General features: G+C 40.5%; 1 protein-coding gene across 1 annotated transcript; it reads right to left on the bottom strand.

Annotated features, from left to right (window-relative positions):
- Nucleotides 1-6,754: 6,754 nt before the first annotated feature.
- LOC115137111 (porphobilinogen deaminase-like) lies at nt 6,755-19,881 on the bottom strand. The gene is made up of 14 exons (XM_029673179.2): nt 19,694-19,881; nt 19,442-19,495; nt 18,902-18,974; nt 17,927-17,976; nt 17,666-17,721; nt 15,725-15,802; nt 15,038-15,115; nt 14,860-14,935; nt 14,606-14,719; nt 12,810-12,848; nt 10,838-10,957; nt 9,168-9,221; nt 8,974-9,060; nt 6,755-8,838 (listed from the first exon to the last, which is right to left on the bottom strand). The coding sequence occupies exons 1-14, from the start codon at nt 19,718-19,720 to the stop codon at nt 8,665-8,667; spliced, it is 1,080 nt and encodes a 359-aa protein (XP_029529039.1). The 5' UTR covers nt 19,721-19,881; the 3' UTR covers nt 6,755-8,664.
- Between the last annotated feature and the right edge of the window lie 2,466 nt (nt 19,882-22,347).

Below are 22,347 nucleotides of genomic sequence, written 5' to 3'. Positions count from 1 at the left end.
GTTGTTACATACTGGAATGGTGACCCCTGGTGGAGAAGCAAAGTTAACTTAAAGAGCCCACTATAGATTTATTTACAATAATATTTGATGTAGGGGCATACTTGTAGACGCAATGGTACATTGGGGATTAGGCACAGGACCAAAACCATTGAATTAGGAATTAGAACTCTGGGGTCCTCATTCTGGAGCATCATAAGATATATTCAAAGGCAGAGCAGAGAGAGAGCAGGATAAAGATTTGCGAGCTGCGGGATGAGGGGGGGGGGGGGGGATTGACCCGCAGAATAATCAAGAACAATAAACAGCCTGGATAACTTCACATAACACCTTCTGTATATGAACTCTGTTTCCTTAACCAGACTGTGTGAGACTTAGATCCCTATACTCCACATAGCCAGAGCTCTAGGAATATAGTAATAGTAAAGTACAATACAATACAGGTACCTCTATGGCCATAGCCAGTAATCACTAACATTAGCTTGTGTACATAACCAGAGACACTATTCAGTTTACATAAAAATGGACCTAAAGTACCATGCTCTTGTTTGGATGGATCAACCACCTCAAAGTATTGATGCTGTTCGATAGAAATGAATTGACTGATTACAGCCCTTACCTCATTAAAAGGGAGTAGGCTGGAGGGAGGAGCACTGACACACGCGTGCACACACACACACACACACAAGGCATGCAAAGGCAAAGTGGTTATTTATTGGTAATTTGTTTAATACGGCCTTAGATTTAGCACTCCTACCACCAGGTCATGCATGGTTGGTGGTAGGAGTGCTCCTCGGCTTCCAATGTCAGAATGGAAGGTGTTCTTTGGATGAAAGGCTCTTCTGGGCGTAATGAAGCAAACAAGTTAAATGCCACTCGGTAATTCTAAAAATCCCTCATTAAATTGGTTCATCTTTATTGAAAAAAGATGCGTGTAGATTCAAGAATTCTGTCACGCCTGGGTCTGTTTCACCTGTCCTTGTGCTTGTCTCCAACCCCTCCAGGTGTTGACCATCTTCCCCATTATCCCCTGTGTATTTATACCTGGGATTTCTGTCTGTTGCCAGTTCGTCTTGTTTGTTCAAGCCTACCAGCAGTTTGTCTCAACTCCTGGTTTTCCCTAGTCTTTTTTTTCCCTCATCCTCCTGGTTTTTGACCTTTGCCTGTCCTGAACCTGTACCTGCTGGTCTGTCTCTGACCCTATGCCTGCCTGTCGTCCTGTACCTTGGCCTCTGCTCTGGATTATCACCCTCTGCCTGCCGTGACCTGTCGTTTACCTGCCCCTGTGGTTACAATAAACATTGTTACTTCACACTGTCTGCACTTGGCTCTTACCTTGATTCCTGATGAATTCACTAATAAGGCTTACCTGCGGTGCTTCTCGAAAGTTTTGTGATCTATTGTGTGAATTCTCAATAAGAATAATGAACTGGTAATTAACATGCAATTATGTTCTTTAAACAACCGACCAACTATATAAAACACCCTTTTTAGTAGGGTTCACAATATAGAGTGATTGTGATTTTTGTTTACATCAACATAACTTTTTATTTGCACTGTCCCCTTTAAGACCGTTCCACTGATGTTGTTGCTGTAGCTTCTAGTTACTTTGCCCAGGTGAGACTTCTCTAGTGAGACTTACTAGAGTTCATATCCCTTCTCAAGTGTACGCAACAGAACAACACACTATCTAACAATAAACTATTATCCGATCTACCGTATTGTCATACGTGTATGACTAACATAAGTTCATATGGAGATATTGTAAAAAATACATAATGAATTATTCATATACAGTATTTCATTTATTCAACATGCACAATTTCAAAAAAGGGAAATATATTATTGAGCATATCTCAATTGCATGTCCACTGAATGCAAATATAAATGCAATATGTAAGGTGTTGGTCCCATGTTTCATGAGCTGAAATAAAAGATCCCTGAAATGTTCCATATGCACAAAAAGCTTATTTCTCTTATATCTGTTACTGGGCATTTTTCCTTTGCCAAGATAATCCATCCACAGGTGTGGCATATCAAGAAGCTGATTAAACATCTACACAGGTGCACCTAGTTGTATTCCCATTCATGTGAAATCCATAGATTAGGTCCTAATTAATTCATTTGAATTGACTGATTTCCTTACATGAACTAAAATTGTTGCATGTTGAGTTTATATTTTTTTGTTGAATATGCTTCACCTTAATTGTTGTGGCCCTCATTCTAAGTCATTTCTGAATGGTGACCCCCAGTGGAGAAAGTGGAGCTAAAGCGCCTAGTCTATTGGCATCTAAAAATGGAATATTTGGCATGGCAATGTGTGACAAGGAGTTGGCATGATAGCACTTGTAAACAGATTGGCACTCACGCCACATGCCAGTTCAAAACATACATTACACATCCATTGCACAATAGCATCAGACAAAGGGAAGAGGAAGTACATCTTATTATTTTCTGTCCTTGCCATTCTACAGATAAGGAGTAGCTACTGGTTCAACAGAAAAATGTAGTACTGTACACTTCCAACCGGACCGGAATACATGATGAGTATGAGGACCGTTGCACCTGTTCTCTCCACAGCTCTGCTGTTGCTCGTTCCTGGGGGGGTTGCTTAGGGACAAGTCACCTGATGCAAATAATGGAAAAAGCATGCATGTTATTTACAATGACGGTCATAAAATATAACAACACCTCTGTCACACAAATGCTACACATACTGGATAACTACTCACACATTGACCTATTTGGGCATTATTTCTCAATGTATTGTCTGTTATATCCCAGAACCAAATGACCTCATCATCCTGAGATTTACAGTGGTCATCTCGGGCTCTCGCTCTGTGAGTGGCAACCGTTAGAATCCTGGGAACCTGGCAGCAAGAAGTCATGTAGAAAATGTAATGTTCTGTAGTGCAAGGTGACATTCGTTGCATTGCATGACATGGAGTGATACTGCGTTTTGCACTTGTCTTCAATGTCAAAGATAGTTGTGGTATTCTGGCATTTCACAACGTCTCAAATAAAAAAGAAACGCGTTGTTTTTGCCGTTTCACTTACACAGAGGACACCAAACTACGGTCCCTTCCTGGTGAGTGTGAATGGTGTGGCTGGGAACAAAACTGAGAAAGCTTTCTGGGAGCTCCTTGTTTAGACTTGGGGGGGCTACACTCAGATCTAATGTGGGTGAGTAATGGTGGAATGTTTTTTTCGGTCGGTTAATACAATCGGTTGGACCATCTGTCTGTTTGCATCTTTCTCTCTCTGTAAAAATATACATATACAGTAAGGAAAATACAGTAAGGAAAAAAAGCATGGATGACTTCTTTTCCAGTCATTCCTCAGTAATTCATTAAATATATCAGCTGTCACAAACATTTTGTATATGCTGTATAACTACTCACACCATGACCTATTTGGACATTATTTCTGTAAGTATTGGTTGTTACATCCCAGAACAAAATTACTGCATTGTCCAGAAAATTACAATGTACACCCCGAGCTTGTAATCCGCGAGTGGCAGAGGTACGAATCCGGGCGTGTTGTTGTTTCTGATGTGTTCGTTTTTTTGTTTGTTCAACCCGTGTAAAAGTTATTTTGTGTGATCATGCTGTATTGTGATTTGAAAACGTGCCACAGTTTGTGCTACAATTTATGTACTTTTTTTGTTTGTTTTAAACATGGTTATGAAATAATTCTCTAATTGTTTGAATTCCATTTAATTTTAGGATGAACATTTACCCTGACATCATAGTAAATACGGAGCCAAGGCATGGGTTCCTTGTTCTTTCTTGGTAAAGACCAAGAAGAATGAAGATTACAGATGAGGACGAAGAAAATGAAAACACCTCTTTGAAGACTGTTAAACAAATGATGAATGAAGAACTATGAATAAAATCAAATATATTTAATTAGACACACAATTAATGAATGTAGATAGCAAAAGCTAAGGTTGCCCAGCTCGGCGGAGATACGATCTTCGGCAAAAAATATTATTTGAAGGTGACGTCTGTGTCCGTCAAGGAGTCTCCTTTTCTTTTCGGGATTGGTTCTCCATGCTTACGCTCTGACATGTTTTGGTGTTGTTTGTATTGGTGATATTGGTCGACACATTTCTCTAGCCTCATAATGTGTTTTGTGTTGTTATCCAGATTGAAGGTATGTGGAGGGAAGTGCTAATATTTAGTCAAACGTACAGATGTTGAATATTACATTTTTATCTTGAGGCGTTCTGCGCAGCTGTCTTCAGTCTGCCATGGGGGTGATAGTGTTGAGTTAGTGTGTTCTTCTGTTGCAGGGGACGTCTTGCAGTCATGCAGCTGCAATACCATGGAAGGTAGCGAGCTAGCTAGCTTTTTGCTTATCACCACTTGCCCTTTCTATAACTGCTAAGTTTGTTGTTAGCTAGTTACTTCGCTAATTGTGATGATACCATATCACTGACCAGAACTGACAACGTTAACTATGGCTGGCAAGCAAATAACTAGCTTGCTAGCTGCAACTTTTGGCTATTGATTAATGTATCATGCTGGAAAAAAAGATGGAAAAAAAGATGATGCGGGCCTCAGAGGTGGAATCACAAAAGTTGCAAACACTGGTGCCAAATCTGATTATAGAAATGTGAGAGGGCTTTGTTGACCTTTGGTGGCTCTCATATCCACATTCTTGCTGGTACTGCTGCCTGGTAGGTACCTTGTCTACAATGTAATGAAGGCTACACTATAGTCACTATTTTAACATGAATTCCCATTTGAATGTCATCACGATGCTTCCGTATGGTTGGCTACTTGTAGCCCTGTGTGGATCAGTCGGTAGAGCACAGCGCTTAATTGCACCGCCATGGATCATGGGCTCGATTCATGCTGGGTCCAACAACATGAAAAATGTACCTGTTGCGCGTAGATATTGTCTATCGTCGTTTGCAACACTCACTACAGAGTTCCAAAACGGCATCTGGAAGCAACATCAGTAGAATAACTATTTTGTCGGGAGCTTCATTAAATGGGTATACATGGCCGCATACAAGCCTAACATCACCGTGTGCAATGCCAAGCGTCGGCTGGAGTGGTGTAAAGCTCGCTGCCATTGGACTCTGGAGCAGTGGAATCACGTTCTCTGGAGTGATGAATCATGCTTCATCATCTGGCAGTCCGATGGATAAATCTGGGCTTGGAGGATGCCAGGAGAAGGCTACCTTCCTACCTTCCCCAATGCATAGTGCCAACAGGGGCTGTTGTGTCTGACCTCACTAATGCTCTTGTAGCTGAATGGAAGCAAGTCATCGGGGCAATGTTCCAACATCTAGTGGAAAGCCTTCCCAGAAGAGTGAAGGATGTTATAGCAGCAAAGGGGGGGACCAAATAGCTGATTTAGATGTCCCATTAAGCTGATGGTGAGGAACTGCATGTCATATGACCGACATTGCCGCCAGCCTATATGACCGGAAAAAGGGATCTAACAAACAAGGAGCCATGTGGAAACTGCAGGGAGTAACTTAAAGTCAGTAGACAATTAAGCCTTGTTCATACTGCAGGCCTTAATGCTCAAATCAGTTTTGTTTCTCAAATCCATTTTGGAATACTGACTGTCCAAATAGCAAGTTTCAAGTGACAATATCGGATTTGTGTGTGTTCAGACAGCAGTCATTTGCTTACTTGGCTATGCTAGTTGTTATAGCAACTAAGGGTGTGTGGTCAGTGGTGTAGGCTGATTGGTGGTGGCGCTCGTGCTTCCTACCACTCAAGAAGTTATGTTGCAAGCTAAGGTGATAACAATGCCTGCCATGGACGTTTACCAGTTGCTTTGAATGTTGAAAAGCATAGTGTAAGAACACTTTGAAAGCCTCAAAGGATAAGATTATCCAAGTTTCAAAACGAGTATTTTTGGCTATCCACAGCAGTCAACTAGCTAGCTGGTTAGCGGTTTAGCTTCTAGCACATTCACTATTTTGTTTGTAAACAATTAACAAGCTAGTTAGCTACCACATGTTCTTGTCAAACTGTCAACAGATTCGAATCGGACAGGCAAGAAAATAGGATTTGAGTCACTTCAAACTGCCAATGTGAACAAGACGTTTCCATTGTCTGATGAACCTGCTGTGGTAGCCCCCACCACTTCTGTTGATTTTTAGCTTCGGTGGCCAAAGTTATCTTAAGTTTGTAGTGGCTATTTAAAGAAAACCTAAACATGGATTAGCTTCTCCTAGGCCAGATCACTTTCAGGGTGAGGAACCAACCATCTAACATTCATTTGTAAAATAGTGAACTTTCCCTTTAAAGCTACAATCAGCAGTTGAAACAATAACAATGTGTTTTCCCCACGCCTGTTTTGGTAAAAAGCTGAGGGATAGGGTTGTAACCACTCTCAAATTCATAGACAGGGCTATGGATGCAAAGACTGACCATCCATGATATTACAATTATGGTTTTACCCATATTTTGAGGCATGTTTGTTTATATTTACTTTGTTTACAAACATTGGAGTGAAAAAAAAGCTTATATTATGGTTTCCAATGGGGTACGACAGTTGAACTAAGCTTGTGAGGCATTTCTAAGTTATATTCTTCAACAATCAATGGGTACATTTAATTAACTCAGAAGTCCCAAAATGGTTGAAGCACTTGCAGATTGCTCCTTTAAGACCCGAGAAGAACGAAGAGGATTAAGAAAATGAAAACGCTTATTTGAAAACTCTGCTGCTCCACCAAACATTGGTTGAAAAATAAACTACAAATCAAATGAAATACTTTCAATGTACAAGCTAGAGAGTAACAAGTGGCTTTAATTGAGGCTGCCTCCTTTTAATGACACAGAATTAACGAAGGTGGCAAAGCAAAAGCATCACCCTTTCAGATTGCAATACATTTCCACATTCTGTCATATCATGCTGAATGCTGCAATATTGAATGACTAGATGGTATGGCAAGTATCATTTGACCAGCGTCTTCTTAAAATGTCTGAGCACTACAGCGGAAAGCAGAAAGCTGCAAAAACGAAATATGGCACAACCACCCTCTCTACGCCTTCCGAGTATCATATAACACGATGCAACATAATTGAATTCTGCAAAAATATAAGTTAGAGGGCTCACAATGGGGCAACACCCAGGAAAACCTGTGCAGGCTCAAGGGGTACAAGGGAAAATGCCTATTTGTAGTTCAAGGTAATAAGTTTGTAAGCAAAGCTATACACACAGCAGCCATATAGACAGAAACTAAAGTAAGGCACAAAACTATGCTATCTGACAGCATAAGGTTTGTTAACAGATGCCACAACATATCTAAAACGTAGCCTACAACTATAGTACGTTCAATTCATTTCTCTATTTTCTTCATAACACACACACACACATAGTTACCATATGAACAATATCTAGTGGGATGGTTATGGAATTCTTGTTCAATTCTGAAGTCGTGGAGTGGTAGGCTGGATCAAGTACACACAGTGAACATACCACACCTGATCTAGGATCAGATTTGAACATCATGAATAAGACCACATGGCCGGGGAGTACCTGGTCATCTCTCCTACTCTGAGACGCTTCATGAATATAGGCCCTGTTTTGAAGTATGCGGAGGACGTTTGTTGGGTGTCATTTTACGCTGCTTTTACGTTCTTCAAATTGGTACAGCAAAACAAGTAAGCAATAAAAATCCTCCCAGGATCAAAACACATGAAACTTATGTGAACACACTGAAAGGGAAATGCCACAGGTATCCAACATTTAGTTTTTGTACGGCATCCAGTGTTTAGCGTTTGTTTATAGGCAGCGCTTTCCTAATTGTCTTGACATAGTATTCCATCGATCAAGGGAAATAAAATAAAAATATATACACGTAATAATAATATTGGCGCTGGTGTTGTAGACAGGTGGCCTTAGGCTTGGTCTGATAGTACTCATACGCTAGAGTTTGTCACTGTAGCTTGCATGTTCTGGGTCTGGTAAACAGACATCACTAATATGTCACACACGTCATTCACCAAACAAGATTATCAGAGCTCTGTTGATGAAAGAGGTAGCATGATCCCAACAACAGTTAGAAATGGAGTCCCTCAACGTGTGTACAGGTAACTGCCAAAATAAAGGAAACACAAAGTGTTTTGAGAGGGCGTTGGGCCACCACGAGCCATCATTTGGTGTTTTGTTGATGGTGGTGGAAAACACTCTCAGGCGCTGCTTCAGAACCTCCCATGTGTTCAATTGGGTTGAGATCTGGTGACTGAGATGGCCATGGCATACGGCTTACATTGTTTTCATGCTCATCAAACCATTCAGCGACCATTTGTGCCCTGTGGATGAGGGCATTGTGATCCTATGGCCTACCCAGTATTTTTATACATGACCCCTAAGCATGATGGGATCCTAATGACTTAATTAACTCAGGAACCAAACGTCTGTGGAAGCACCTGTTTTTAATATTAATATACTTTGTAGCCGTCATTTACTCAAGTGTTTCCATTATTTTGGCAGTCACCTGTACATTAATGTTCTGGCGCTGAAAGCAGGCTAAATCAAACTCTAAATGAAAACACATACTATTCGGACCCAGGTCTAGTGGTGCTATTCTATATCATGAGTCCTCAGTCAGCCATGTGTGGGCTTTAATATTAGTATGGACTACCGGTAAGTGCAGGTTACACCTCCAGACCCAGCTGGGGGCACAGAGTGAGTTTATCGCGCATCGTTGAGCTCCCTGGCCATGGTAAGGATCTCCTTAGCCCCTTTACTCAGCAGTAGATTGGCCAGGTCTAGACCTAGCTTCTCAGAAGCATCCTGGGCCGGGCCTGGCATGTTGTTCGCTGTGACGCCAACTCGCTGGACCCACTCATCCACTCGCTCTTCCACCTACCACAGAGAAAAGACGGCTTAAATAAACTAAATAAATATGCCCTGAGAAGGGAGCCCCTTGGTGAGCTGACACGTTTAATGAGAAGAGGTTCATTTGTGTTCTGACTGGGAGTGAGAAATCAGTAGTCGGACCTTATTGTCTGAAGCAATGCTGGTCTGCATGGTCTCCTTGAGGCTGTCTGAACCATCCAGGCTGTACACTGCACCCGTCAGGTAGAGCTGGGGTAAATAGAAAACAACAGTTGCAAAAGGCACACACGCAAGAACGCAACCATGGATATGCGATGACACACGCATACACGTTAGCAAATGTCATAAGCCCTCACCTGAGAGCCCTTGACTTCAGTGTGGACAGCAACTGGTACACTGCAACCCCCCTCCTACAACAAGCGAAAGTGTTTACACTGGAGTGTAGACAGTCAAATATAATGGGACATTCAAGAAAACATTGACATTTGGTTAAAGGGGGTAATCTGCAGTTGCTGCATACATTTTTTTAAATGACAAATTCATGGAATAAAATGAAATTGTATTTGTAACATGCTTCGTAAACAATAGGTGTAGACTAACAGTGAAATGCTTGATTACGACCCCTTCCCAGCAACGCAGAGACAAATAAAATAGAGAAATAATAGAAAAGTTACAACAAGTAATAATAAATACACAATGAGTATTGATAACTTTGCTATCTATATACAACCAGTACCGAGTCGGTGTGCAGGGGTATGAGGTAATTGAGCTAGATATGTACATACGGTATAACTAGGAATAAAGTGATTATTCAATGGGACAGATAATAAACAGTAGCATCGGTGTATGTGATGAGACAAAAAAATGGTCAGATCGTTAAATAGTTAACCAATAGCTACCTGGACTAACTATACTGAACATAAATATAAACGTAACATGCAACAATTGCAAAGATTTTACTGAGTTACTGTTCATTTAAGGAAATCAGTCAATTGAAATAAACTCATTAGGCCCTAATGTGTGAATTTTACATGACTTGCAGGGCATAGGCCCTCCCACTGGGGAGCCAGGCCCAGCCAATCAGAAAGAGTTTTCCCCCACAAAAGGGCTTTATATTACAGACAGAAATACTCCTCAGTATTTTTGTTCAGTTTATTGAGCAGTCTTATGGCTTGGGGGTAGAAGCTGTTCAGGGTCCTGTTGGTTACAGACTTGGTGCATCGGTACCATTTGCCGTGCGGTAGCAATGAGAACAGTTTATGACTTGGGTGGCTGGATGCATGAAGTTTTAGGGCCTTCCTCTGACACCGCCTGAATGGCAGGGTGTTCGGCCCAGTGATGTACTGGTATACTGATGCACTGTAATGATTTATACCCATTTATTCTTGAGGAATATAATTTAGAAATGCCTCATGAGCTTAGTTCAACTGTCGTACCCAATCAGAACACAAAATATAACTGTTCTACTCCAATGTTTGTAAACATTGTAAATATATATATATTTTTAAACACTGTATTGCCTATAACCATGTTTAAAACTATATTTTTTAAAATCTTAGATGGTTAGTCATAGCTCTGTCTACAAATTTGTGAGTGGTTATATTTCTCCAGACCCCTCCATCAGCTTTTTACCAAAATAGAGGTGGGGTGTACGCGTTGTGATTGTTTCAACTCCGGATTGCCCTTTTAAGTACTGTTTATGTGACATAATTTTAAAGTCTACCATTACTTTATTTATTTTTTTAAATGTAAAGACTTCTACTTTCACTTGCAATTGTACCTCAAATGCCGGTTTCCTAGGCAAAGATTAAGCCTCGTCCTAGACTAAAAAGCCCTTTCAATGATGATTCTCCGTTGAGCATACTTTTTAGTCCAGGATTAGACCGAGGCAATTCTGAGTCTGGGAAACTGGTCCTATACGAGTATCAACATTAAGTAGCATCAACAATTCACTAGCAGCCAACAATTCACAGATACACTGGACAAACACTATAATAAAACATCTAGGAGACAGAGTGAGACTTGCCAGTCGTCTGAGGAAGGCTCGCTCTGCTATACAGCGCAGGACCGTGTTGGGGTCGTGCAGAACAGACACCATCTCCAGGATGTCCTTGTCTTTGGCCCGCACCTCAATGGCAATAGCCCCCTGGAACACAGCCAAGCATTGGACCCTCAGTCAGTTAAGACCACGCTGAAAATTCTTACAGTTGAAGTCGGAAGTTTACATTCACTTTAGCCAAATACATTTAAATTCAGTTTTTCACAATTCCTGACATTTAATCCCAGTAAAAGTTCCCTGTCTGAGGTCAGTTAGTATCACCACTTTATTTTAAGAATGTGAAATGTCAGAATATCACTAGAGAGAATGATTTATTTCAGCTTTTATTTCTTTCATCACATTCCCAGTGGGTCAGAAGTTTACATACACTCAATTAGTATTTGGTAGCATTGCCTTTAAATTGTTTAACTTGGGTCAAACATTTCACGTAGCCTTCCACAATAAGTTGGGTGAATATTGGCCCATTCCTTCTGATAGAGCTGGTGTAACTGAGTCAGGTTTGTAGGCCTCCTTGCTCGCACACGCTTTTTTTAGTTCTGCCCACACATTTTCTATAGGATTGAGGTCAGAGCTTTGTGATGGCCACTCCAAAACCTTGACTTTGTTGTCCTTAAGCCATTTTGTCACAACTTTGGAAGTATGCTTGGGGTCATTGTCCATTTGGAAGACCCATTTGCGACCAAGCTTTAAATTCCTGACTGATTTCTTGGGATGTTGCTTCAATGTATCTACATAATTTTCTTTCCTCATGATGACATCTATTTTGTGACATGCACCAGTCCCTCCTGCAGCAAAGTACCCCCACAACATGATGCTGCCACCCCCATGCTTCACGGTTGGGATGGTGTTCTTCGACTTGCAAGTCTCCCCCTTTTTCCTCCAAACATAACGATGGCCAAACAGTTCTATTTTTGTTTCATCAGACCAGAGAACATTTCTCCAAAAAGTATGATCTTTATCCCCATGTACATTTGCAAACCGTAGTCTGTCTTTTTTATGGCGGTTTTGGAGCAGAAGCTTCTTTCTGAGCGGGCTTTCAGGTTATGTCGATATTGGACTTGTTTTACTGTGGCTAGAGATACTTTTGTACCTGTTTCTTCCAGCATCTTCACAAGGTCCTTTGCTGTTGTTCTGGGATTGATTTGCACTTTTCGTACCAAAGTATGTTCATCTCTATGAGACAGAACGCGTCTCCTTCCTGAGCGGTATGACGGCTGCGTGGTCCCATGGTGTTTATACTTGAGTACTATTGTTTGTACAGATGAACGTGGTACCTTCAGGCATTTGGAAATTGCTCCCAAAGATGAACCAGACTTGTGGAGGTCTCCAATTGTTTTTCTGAGGTCTTGGCTGATTTATTTAGATTTTCCCATGATGTCAAGCAAAGAGGCACTGAGTTTATAGGTCGGCCTTGAAATACATCCACAGGTACCACCTCCAATTGAGTCAAATGATGTTAATTAGCCTCAGAAGCTCCTAAAGCCATGACATCATTTTCAAGCTGTTTAAAGGCACAGTCAACTTAGTGTATGTAAACTTCTGACCCCCTGGAATTGTGACACAGTGAATTAGAAGTGAAATCTGTCTGTAAACAATTGTTGGAAAAATTACTTGTGTCATGCACAAAGTAGATGTCCTAACCGACTTGCCAAAACTATAGTTAGTTAAGAAAGACATTTGTGGAGTGGTAGAAAAATGAGTTTTAATGACTCCAATCTAAGTGTATGTAAACTTCCGACTTCAACTGTATACAGTGCCAAAAGGGGTCTCGGACGAAGGCCTGGAGATAATGGGTTAGCAACTATGATATACCCTTTCAAGGTAAAATGTTCAGTTTTAATAACAGTTTAGCGTTTTTTGTTATTACACAATGGAATAAGGACCACCGGTATAGGAGTTAAAGTTGTACATTTCTCCTTCATAAAATAAATCTACCCACCTGTCCAACAGCGTACATACAGTCCTCAGGGCCCAGGATCTTCAAATGCAAAGACACAAATTAAAGATACAATGAATTCGTAAAGTTTTCAGACCCCTTGACTTTTTCCACATTTTGTTACGTTACAGCCTTATTCTAAAATGGTTTCAATCATTTCCCCCCCCTCATCAAATCTACACACAATAACCAAAAATGACGAAGTAAAAACTGTTTTTTATTTTATTTCTGCAAATGTATTAAAACTAAAAAACGGACATATCACATTTACATAAGTATTCAGACCCTTTACTCAGTACTTTGTTAAAAAGCAGCTTTGGCAGCGAATATAGTCTTGAGTCTTCTTGGGTATGACGCTACAAGCTTGGCACACCTGTATTTGGGGAGTTTCTCCCATTCTTCTCTGCAAATCCTCTCAAGCTCTGTCAGGTTGGATGGGGAGCATTGCTGCACAGCTATTTTCAGGTCTCTCCAGACATGTTTGATCGGGTTCAGGTCCGGGCTCTGGCTGGGCCACTCAAGGACATTCAGAGACTTGCCCCGAAGCCACTCCTGCATTGTCTTGGCTGTGTGCTTAGGGTTGTTGTCCGGTTGGAAGGTGAACCTTTGCCCTAGTCTGAGGTCCTGAGCACTCTGGGGTAGGTTTTCTTCAAGGATCTCACTGTACTTGGCTCCGTTCATCTTTGCCACGATCCTGACTAGTCTCCCAGTCGCTGCCGCTGAAAAACATCCCCATAGCATGATGCTGCCACCACCACCATGCTTCAAAGTAGGGATGGTGCCAGGTTTCCACCACACATGACGCTTGGCATTCTGGCCAAAGAGATCAATCTTGGTTTCATCAGACAAGAGAATATTTTTTCTCATGGTCTGAGTGTTTAGGTGCCTTTTAGCAAACTCCAAGCAGGCTGTCCGGTGTCTTTTACTGAGGAGTGGCTTCCATCTGGTAACTCTACCATAAAGGCCTGATTGGTGGAGTGCTGCAGAGATGGTTGTCCATCTGGAAGGTTCTCCTATCTCCACAGAGGAACTCTCTCTGACTCTATCAGAGTCACCATTGGGTTCTTGGTCACCTCCCTGACCAAGGCCCTTCTCCCCCGGTTGCTCAGTTTGGCTGGGCGGCCAGCTCTAGGAAAAATGTTGGTTAATTACAAACTTCTTCCATTTAAGAATGATGGAGGCCACTGTGTTCTTGAGGACCTTCAATGCTTCAGAAATGTTTTGGTACCATTCCCCAGATCTGTACCTCGACACAATCCTGTCTCGGAGCTCTACGGACAATTCCTTCAACCTCATGGCTTGGTTTTTGCTTTGACATGCACTGTCAACTGTGGAACATTATATAGACAGATGTGTGCCTTTCCAAATCATCATGTTCAATCAATTGAATTTACCACAGGTGGACTCCAACCAAGTTGTAGAAACATCTCAAGGATGATCAATGAAAACAGGATGCACCTGGCCTCCATTTCTGGTCTCATAGCAAAGGGTCTGAATACTTATGTAAATAAGGTTTTTCTGTTTTTATTTTTAATACATTTGCAAACATTTCTGAAAACCTGTTTTTATTTTGTCATTATGGGGTAGTATGTAGATTGGTGAGAAAAAAAGATGTAATCAATAAGGCTGTAACATAACAAAATGTGGAAAAAGTCAAGGGGTCTGAATGCTTTCCAAAGGCACCGTATACAGTAGGGCTTACATATTTTCTGTAAACCACATACAACTGAATCTTTATGCATTAAGATTAATCTTGGTATGGACAAGGTGTTGTGAAGTGGAATGTTGTAAGTAGCTACCTGGCTGACTCGGCTCTCCCAGCCCATGCGACGGAGTCCAGCTGCAGCCAGAATAATGGCAGAGAAGTCGTCCTTTTCATCCAGCTTCTTCAACCTCGTGTTAAGGTTTCCTCGCTGGAAAAAACCCCACTAAGGAAACAAACTCACAACCCTCTATAGATATAGTCATTACTGATATGATGTGCATCCGATTTGAAATGAAGATCCTGTTTTGACATTTCGCTCTACTGTGAGTGGGGTGAGTGAAAGGATACAATATCTTTAAACTCAAGGTGGGGGAATCTTTTCTTTAGCTGAGCAGCCCGTCGCAGCGAACTTGTGCCTATCACACTATAAAAATACATCAAGATCAATGTCAAGCCACTCCTTTAAAAAAGAGAGGAAAATAATCTTCAAACAGTGTCATGAGTAAAATTCAACTGTGTTTCGTACCTCTTGTCGGGCAGGGTGTCGAGGGATTTGCCCGTGTTTTTGGGATGCAAGACCACTGCATCATGGGGGTTCTCCCGCCTTAAAAGAACAGGAAGCAAAACAAATATATATATTTAAAATACCTTTATTTAACTAGGCAAGTCATTTAAGAGCAAATTCTTATTTTCAATGATGGCCTAGGAACAGTGGGTTAACTGCCTGTTCAGGGGCAGAATGACAGATGTATACCTTGTCAGCTCTGGGATTCGATCTTGCAACCTTTCGGTTATTAGTTCAATGCTCTATCCACTGGGCTACGCTGCCACCACTCAAAACAAATATTTACCATTAAAATATCGGAGGCTACTTCATTCCACAGTTGTGGTGAAGACAATCCTACTTCAATAGTAGATATTCAGAAAGTGATACACTCTAGTGCGCTCGGAGTATTCAAAATAAATGTCTACACACGTAGCTAGCTAGATCATGATTTCAAATCTACATTGTCAATGAAATCTATGTGTAGGAACCTGTATACACTTTGAAAGAAAGATCTTTAAATATATTACAATATATGAGTTAAACTGATAGTGTTTCACACCAAACCAGTGTAACGTCTGAACACAAACGAAAGAAGCCCAGATGAATTAGGACAGTGTGTTTGATTTCTCTGTGGATCCTTACAGAGGCACTATTGTGTTGACTTACTTTAGCACAGCTCCAATGGTAAAGCCAGGAGGCAGAGCCGTGGGCAAGTCCTTCAAAGAGTGGACCACCAAGTCTACCCTATAGGAGACACAGTACAACAGAGTCGTTTATTTTGCAACACTTCAGAGCGAAGACTCTGGACATTAACACCTGCACAAGTCTTGAAGACATCAATGGTTTTGTCTGAAGTGTTGAAGCTACTCAAAATGTATGCCATTAAGTTGTAATAAAGAAAGTACTTCAACAGTAGTAGCTTTCCAGATTCGGGCTAATAGTAATGTAGCCTACAGTTTGAATGTACAGTGCGTAGTGAATGTCTACACACCCCTTGCACAGTCTCCACATTTTGCTGCCTTTAAATTACATTTGAAAATGTATTAAATTATATATTTTTTCCTACAGATGTGCACAACCTACTCCACATTTTCAAAGTGAAAGAAAATTATAGAATATTTTCAAAATGTATGAAAAAATAAAAAACTAAGATGTCTTGATGGCATATGTCTTTACACCCCAGAGTTAATACTTGGTGGAAGTACCTTTGGTAGTAATTACAGCTGTGAAAGAATTTAAATCAGATTCTACAAACTTTGCACAACTCTTAGGGCAACATTTATCCACAGTTAAAATTCGTCAAGCTCAGTAAATTTGGTTGGGAGTCATTGATGGACAGCAATATTCCAATCTTGTCTCAGATTTTCAAGCAGATTTACGTCAGGACTGAGACTGGACCATTCAGGATCACTCAACAACTATTGTAAAGCCATTTTGATGTGTCTTTGGCATTACAATTGATGTAATTGTCCCGCTGAAAAATAAAACTATATCCCAGGATTAGGTATTCAGAAGACTAAGGCAATGTTTTGTGTAACTTTTTATCTGGGCTTTTCTCCTTTCATATTATATATATTTTTATATATATATTTTACCCCCTTTTTTCTCCCCAATTTTAATCTTGTCCCATTGTTTCAACTCCCCAATGGGCTCGGGAGGCGAAGGTTGAGTCATGCGTCCTCCGAAACATGATCCGCCAAACCGTGCTTCTTAACACCCGCCCATTTAACCCGGAAGCCAGCCGCACCAATGTGTCGGAGAAAACACTATTCACCTGAAGACCGAGGTCAGCCTGTAGGCTCCCGGCCCGCCACAAGGAGTCAGTAGAGCGCGATGAACCAAGTAAAGCCCCCGGCCAAACCCTCCCCTAACTGGGGAGTTTGTCAGGATAAAACAAATTATGAAAGGAGCAAATAGTTAAACCTAACCCTAACCCAGGTAAAACGTTAGAGGAAAACCCCCCTCAGTCTTCTAAAAAGCTAACCCTGTGATAGAGTTTATTTTTCAGTGGGAAAATCACAGAATTTTTGGTCAGACACACCAGAATGGCTTTTCAAAAGGTGTCAAGTGTTCATGAGTGGTCCAGCCTTAGCCCTGACTTGAATTTGCTTTAAAAATCAGAGACAAGGTTGGAATATTGCTCCATCAATGACTCCCACTCAAATTTACTGAGCTTGAGTCATTTTGACAAAAACAATGAATAAATGTTTCCCTAAGAGTCATGCAAAGTTGGTAGAATCTTATTCAAAATGATTCACCGCTGTAATGGCTGCCAAAGGTGCTTCAACCAAGTATTAACCCTGGGGTGTGAAGACATACGTTATCAACACATCAACAATTTTCTTATTCATTTTGATTTAACTTTGAAAATGTGGAGTAGGTTGTGTAGCTCGATAGGAAAGAAATCAAATATATTCCCATTTGAGATGACATTTTAAGGCAGCAAAATGTGAAGACTGTGCAAGGAGTGTGTGGACTTTCACTCGCGACTGTGTATTACAAGGCTTATTCACACACAAGAGACCGCTATAATCACCATTCTTGACAACATTTCTCTTGACAACACCCAAGCCTGACAAGTGGATCCAATTGAAATGCCAGACTTACTCGTTCCTCTCCAGAGCAGTCTCCAGTTCTTTGGTGAAAAGGCTCTTCTCTCCGATCTGCATTTAGAAAGCAAATAGGTTACTAACTGTTAACCCCATAACATTTTCAGTTCAGACCATAAGTTTATATGTACACGATGGAGAAAACACTGTATATTTTAATGGCAGTGGTTTTTTGCACACTACTGAGTCAAGTAAAATGAACAATTTGGGCAACAATTTAGTTCTCATGAGGCACGCTTTAGTATATAAATAGATGTACCTTTGATAACGCTGTGTCAAGGATTTTGTCCCCTGTTGTTGTCATGCCAACTGAAACAGAAAGACAATGACGTCATCAAAGTGACATAGTCATTTAATTACTGTATTGTACATATCTTATTGGTGATGTATCTCTATAGTCAAATGAAAAGTACTGCACTATAAGTAACACAACATACAGGTAACTGCAAAAATAAAGGAAACATCAACATAGCGTGTTTTAATAGAGCGTTGGGCCAGAACAGCTTCAATGCACCTTGGCATATATTCTACAAATGTCTGGAACTCGATTGGAGGAATGGAACACCATTCTTCCACAAGAAATTCCATAATTTGGTGTTTAGTTGATGGTGGTAGAAAACGCTGTCTCAAGAATCTCCCATAACCCTTAGATTGGGATGAGATCTGGTGACTGAGACGGCCATGGCATACGGCTTGCATCATTTTCATGCATTTTCATGCTCATGAAACCATTCAGTGACCGCTCATGCCCTTGTCATCCTATGGGTGCATAGCCATGGTAGCCCAAATATTGCCTAAATAATGGCCTTTTTATACATGACCCTAAGCATGATGGGATGTTAATTGCTTAATTAACTCAGGAAACACATCTGTGTGGAAGCACCTGCTTTCAATATACTTTTTATCTCTCATTTACTCAAGTGTTTCTATTATTTTTCCAGTTACTTATATGTATTCTATAAATCCTTTTTTTCATACACTCTTAGAAAAAAGGGTTCCAAAAGGTTCTTCAGCTGTCCCCATGGGAGAACCATTATTGGTTTCAGATAGAACCCTTTTGGGTACCAAGTAGAACTATTTTGGTTTCCAAGTAGAATCCTCTGTGGAAAGGCTTCTACAGGGAACGCAAAAGGATTCTACAAAGGGTTCTCCTATACGGACCGCCGAAGAACCCTTTTAGGTTCAAGATAGCACCTTTTTTTCTAAGAGTGTATTGCGGGACACCTGGACTCACCTATTTCTATGTGGACATCGGGATACAGTCCCTTCAGCTTTTCTGCAACGCTGTCCGTCTGAATACAAGCCAGCTGAGGTCAACAAATGAACAGAAATCAATTCAATTTGGATTACATCATTTGTGTGTCTGCATTTTGGATGGTTGGTTTCTAGCTAGTTCACTTCTTGGATAATATTGAATATCATAGGCTATTCAAGAAGCAAATGTTCAGCCGTGAGTTACCAAATCAGTGGGACATGAGCATAAGAAGCTGTAGTAAAAGGCTAGAAATTACTGGAACGATCTATCTCTGATGCAGGAGGTGTAGACGTCCCTGACTGCTGTATCAGAGGGAACAGAGAGGGGAACCTTATCTGATAAGGAGTTGCCATGCTCTCTGCCCCCTCATTCAAAAGCTGTTTCGCCATTCCAAAGTGTAACTCTACAGTAGTTTCACTGACACTGGGAAAATAGTTCAAGTGAGAAATGATATTACCTGAAATCAACAACAACAAAAAATGCAATTTGATTCCACTCAACCACCAAAAGGTATCATACCTGGCTCTTTCGGGTTCCAATTCGTATGACCCGGCTAACTTTCCCATTCCCATCCTGTTGGGAGAACATGAAAGCAATACATTTACAACAGACATTTTTTCCAATAATGGAGTTTTTAAACTTCTACTTGTAGTTGCAGTTCATGGAGGTTATTCCCTTCATATTGTGTCAACTCCTTTCACTATAAACAACATATAACTGCTCCATACAATAATATTTATATAAACTCTGCTTGAATTGCTTTCCTCTTACCCTGATGTACTTATAAGGTCCCTCCATAGTTCTCAGTAAACCTTAGCTACTACAAGCAGAGCAGCACGTTGTGTCGTCTGTAGAGCTGTGAAAGCCTGCTGTGTCTATGTGGGAAGCAGTGGCAAGTCATGTAGCCTAGCCCGAGAGATACGGAACAACTATGCATCTTAACTTCCTACACCCCCATTTCCCTGGTCCTAGCTGATAAGTCAAGAGTGCCGATTCATTGTGTCAGTTATTATGAGCAGGGAGGGGTAGTGATGGACTTTAGAAAGATAATTTGTTTTAGGCATTTTCCAAATGGTTACGAAATTGGCATGTACTGTATGTATGTGGAAAGCAACAATGTGAAAAGGATAGAGTTTTCTGTTTAAATCTGATCCCGTTCAAAGCTGGCAACCTTTAGGTTTTATAGGAGAAGACAGGAGTTGACACACTGGATATTGCAGGCATGTAATACAGCAGCTGTAGAAACTCTGACAGGCAGCAACATCATATTATGCTGTTATTTAGAGTTAGTTTAATGAATGAACGCACATCATTTGTACTGCAGGAACTGTCAATCTGCCATTTAGAAAGGGACAGCTAAAACGTAACATGACATTAGCTTCTAATCTACAGGTTGGTGAGGCAGATATTATTTGTAATGAAACCCTTTGATATATGAGATGTATTGTCCAATGGTAGAGCTCCGAGGTGCAGAAAGGCGCGTGAGTGAACCAATCAGAGCGTTCCGGCTTGGTTGTAAAAACGGCGCATGTCTCACTGCGCGGAATATTATCAGTGAGGTATGACTGTTATGCAGAGTGCTAGCTAACTAGCCAAGTCTCTCACCTGGGAATTCTCCTCTCTCGACATCTCAGTGTAGCAATAACGATCCGCGAGTATTGTCTTTGTCAGTGACAATTGTTCGCGACATGCAATCCATGAGAATATAGCTAATTCCTTGTAAACAGGGATGAAAATGGCATTTGTAACTAGGGTAATTTATTTTTAAATGTTTGTATTATTCATAATACAAAAATCAACTTACATTGCTACATCAAACATGTCTAACAAAACAAAACACAGGTATTAACAAGAAAACACTAAAACATACATACTAAAAAATATCAATTAAATATATTTTTTTAATTAACAATTCTAGTGCAATTGTATTCATTCTGAAAAAAATCGAATTATAATGATTCAGGAAGATGTTATTCTTGTTGATATTAACTAGGCATAATGTCTTAACAAGATGATTAAATTCAATCAAAAACATGTGTAATTTTGGTATAGAATTCTGTACTTTTTGTTTGTGTATAAAGTATTTGGCAACAAGAATAAGAAAAATCACTATTATTTCAATGGTCTTGTTATCATTGCAAAAGTAACATACTGTATCCTTCGTGTTAAAAACATTGGTAGTGTTCAAATTGATAAATAAGTATTCTGCAAGGTTTTCCCAAAATTGTGACACAAATGTACATGCAAAGAATTCTCAGAATTCTCAGATTCTCACCTTTTTCACAGAAAACGCAGATATCAATAGGCACAAATATGGACAACATAGAATTACATGAATATATCTTATGTAAAATGTGAAAGTGTACTTCCTTACATTTGTTTGGTATACAATATTTGCAAGGCCTTAACCAAGCTTTTTTTCCAGACAGTTGGTTCTGTCACGTCCTGACCATAGAGAGTCCTTATTTTCTATGGTAGAGTAGGTCAGGGCGAGACTGGGGGGTTAGTCTAGTTTATTATTTCTATGTGGGGTTCTAGGTTTGTTTTTCCATGTTGGTGATTGTGTATGATTCTCAATTAGAGGCAGCTGGTAATCGTTGTCTCTAATTGGGGGTCATATTTAAGTAGCTGTTTTTCCCACCTGGGTTTATGGGATATTGTTTTGAGTTAGTGCATGTAGCATCTCTGTTGTCACGGTTCGTCGTTGTTAGTTTATTGTTTATTTGAACTCAACATCGCTGCGCCTTGGTCCGATATTCATTCCAATGAACGTGACAAGTTCTGTGAACGGAAAATTTGTCTTATATATTTACTACAACAAGATTTCTCAAGTAAGCCCACGCCTTCCAAACTAAGTTCTGGATAAGATTTGTGATCATTACCAATGCTTAGATTAGTTTTCATTAGTGTAGTTAGACCACTGGGAATGGCTTTGATCACAGAAATAAACTCTCTGAAAGGTATTGGAAACTCATTCAATGTTATGAATTGTTCATATGTAAGAATATTACCCCTGAGTAATGTCTGCTTTCAACTCACACTCTCAAAAACGTAAATCCCCTGAACACAGCTCACTCTCCAGATCCCAATCACCTGAATTCTGACCACCTTTTCACACACCTGTATGCCATTTACACACACTATTTGGTTCAGTTCTTTGCACCCCATCAATGTGAGGTATTGTTTGTTTTTATTACAAGGTCTACTTGGAGCGCTGTTCATTTCCGTATTAGTCCTCCTGTGTATCGTCGTTTTTGGCCGTCCTCACCAACGACGCCGTTTTGCCTATTCCCTGCCTGTCAGATTTCCTGTCGTATATCTCTTGCCTGCTCTCCAAGACTTCATTAGCCTTTTCCCTGCATGTACTGTTTCCGTTTTGGAATCCCTGTGTATGATCTTCTGTCTGTCCCTGGACCCAGCTACCT

The sequence above is a fragment of the Oncorhynchus nerka genome, linkage group LG11, assembly GCF_034236695.1.
Source record: "Oncorhynchus nerka isolate Pitt River linkage group LG11, Oner_Uvic_2.0, whole genome shotgun sequence".
Taxonomy (NCBI): domain Eukaryota; kingdom Metazoa; phylum Chordata; class Actinopteri; order Salmoniformes; family Salmonidae; genus Oncorhynchus; species Oncorhynchus nerka.
This window is presented reverse-complemented; position numbering and strand designations above follow the sequence as displayed.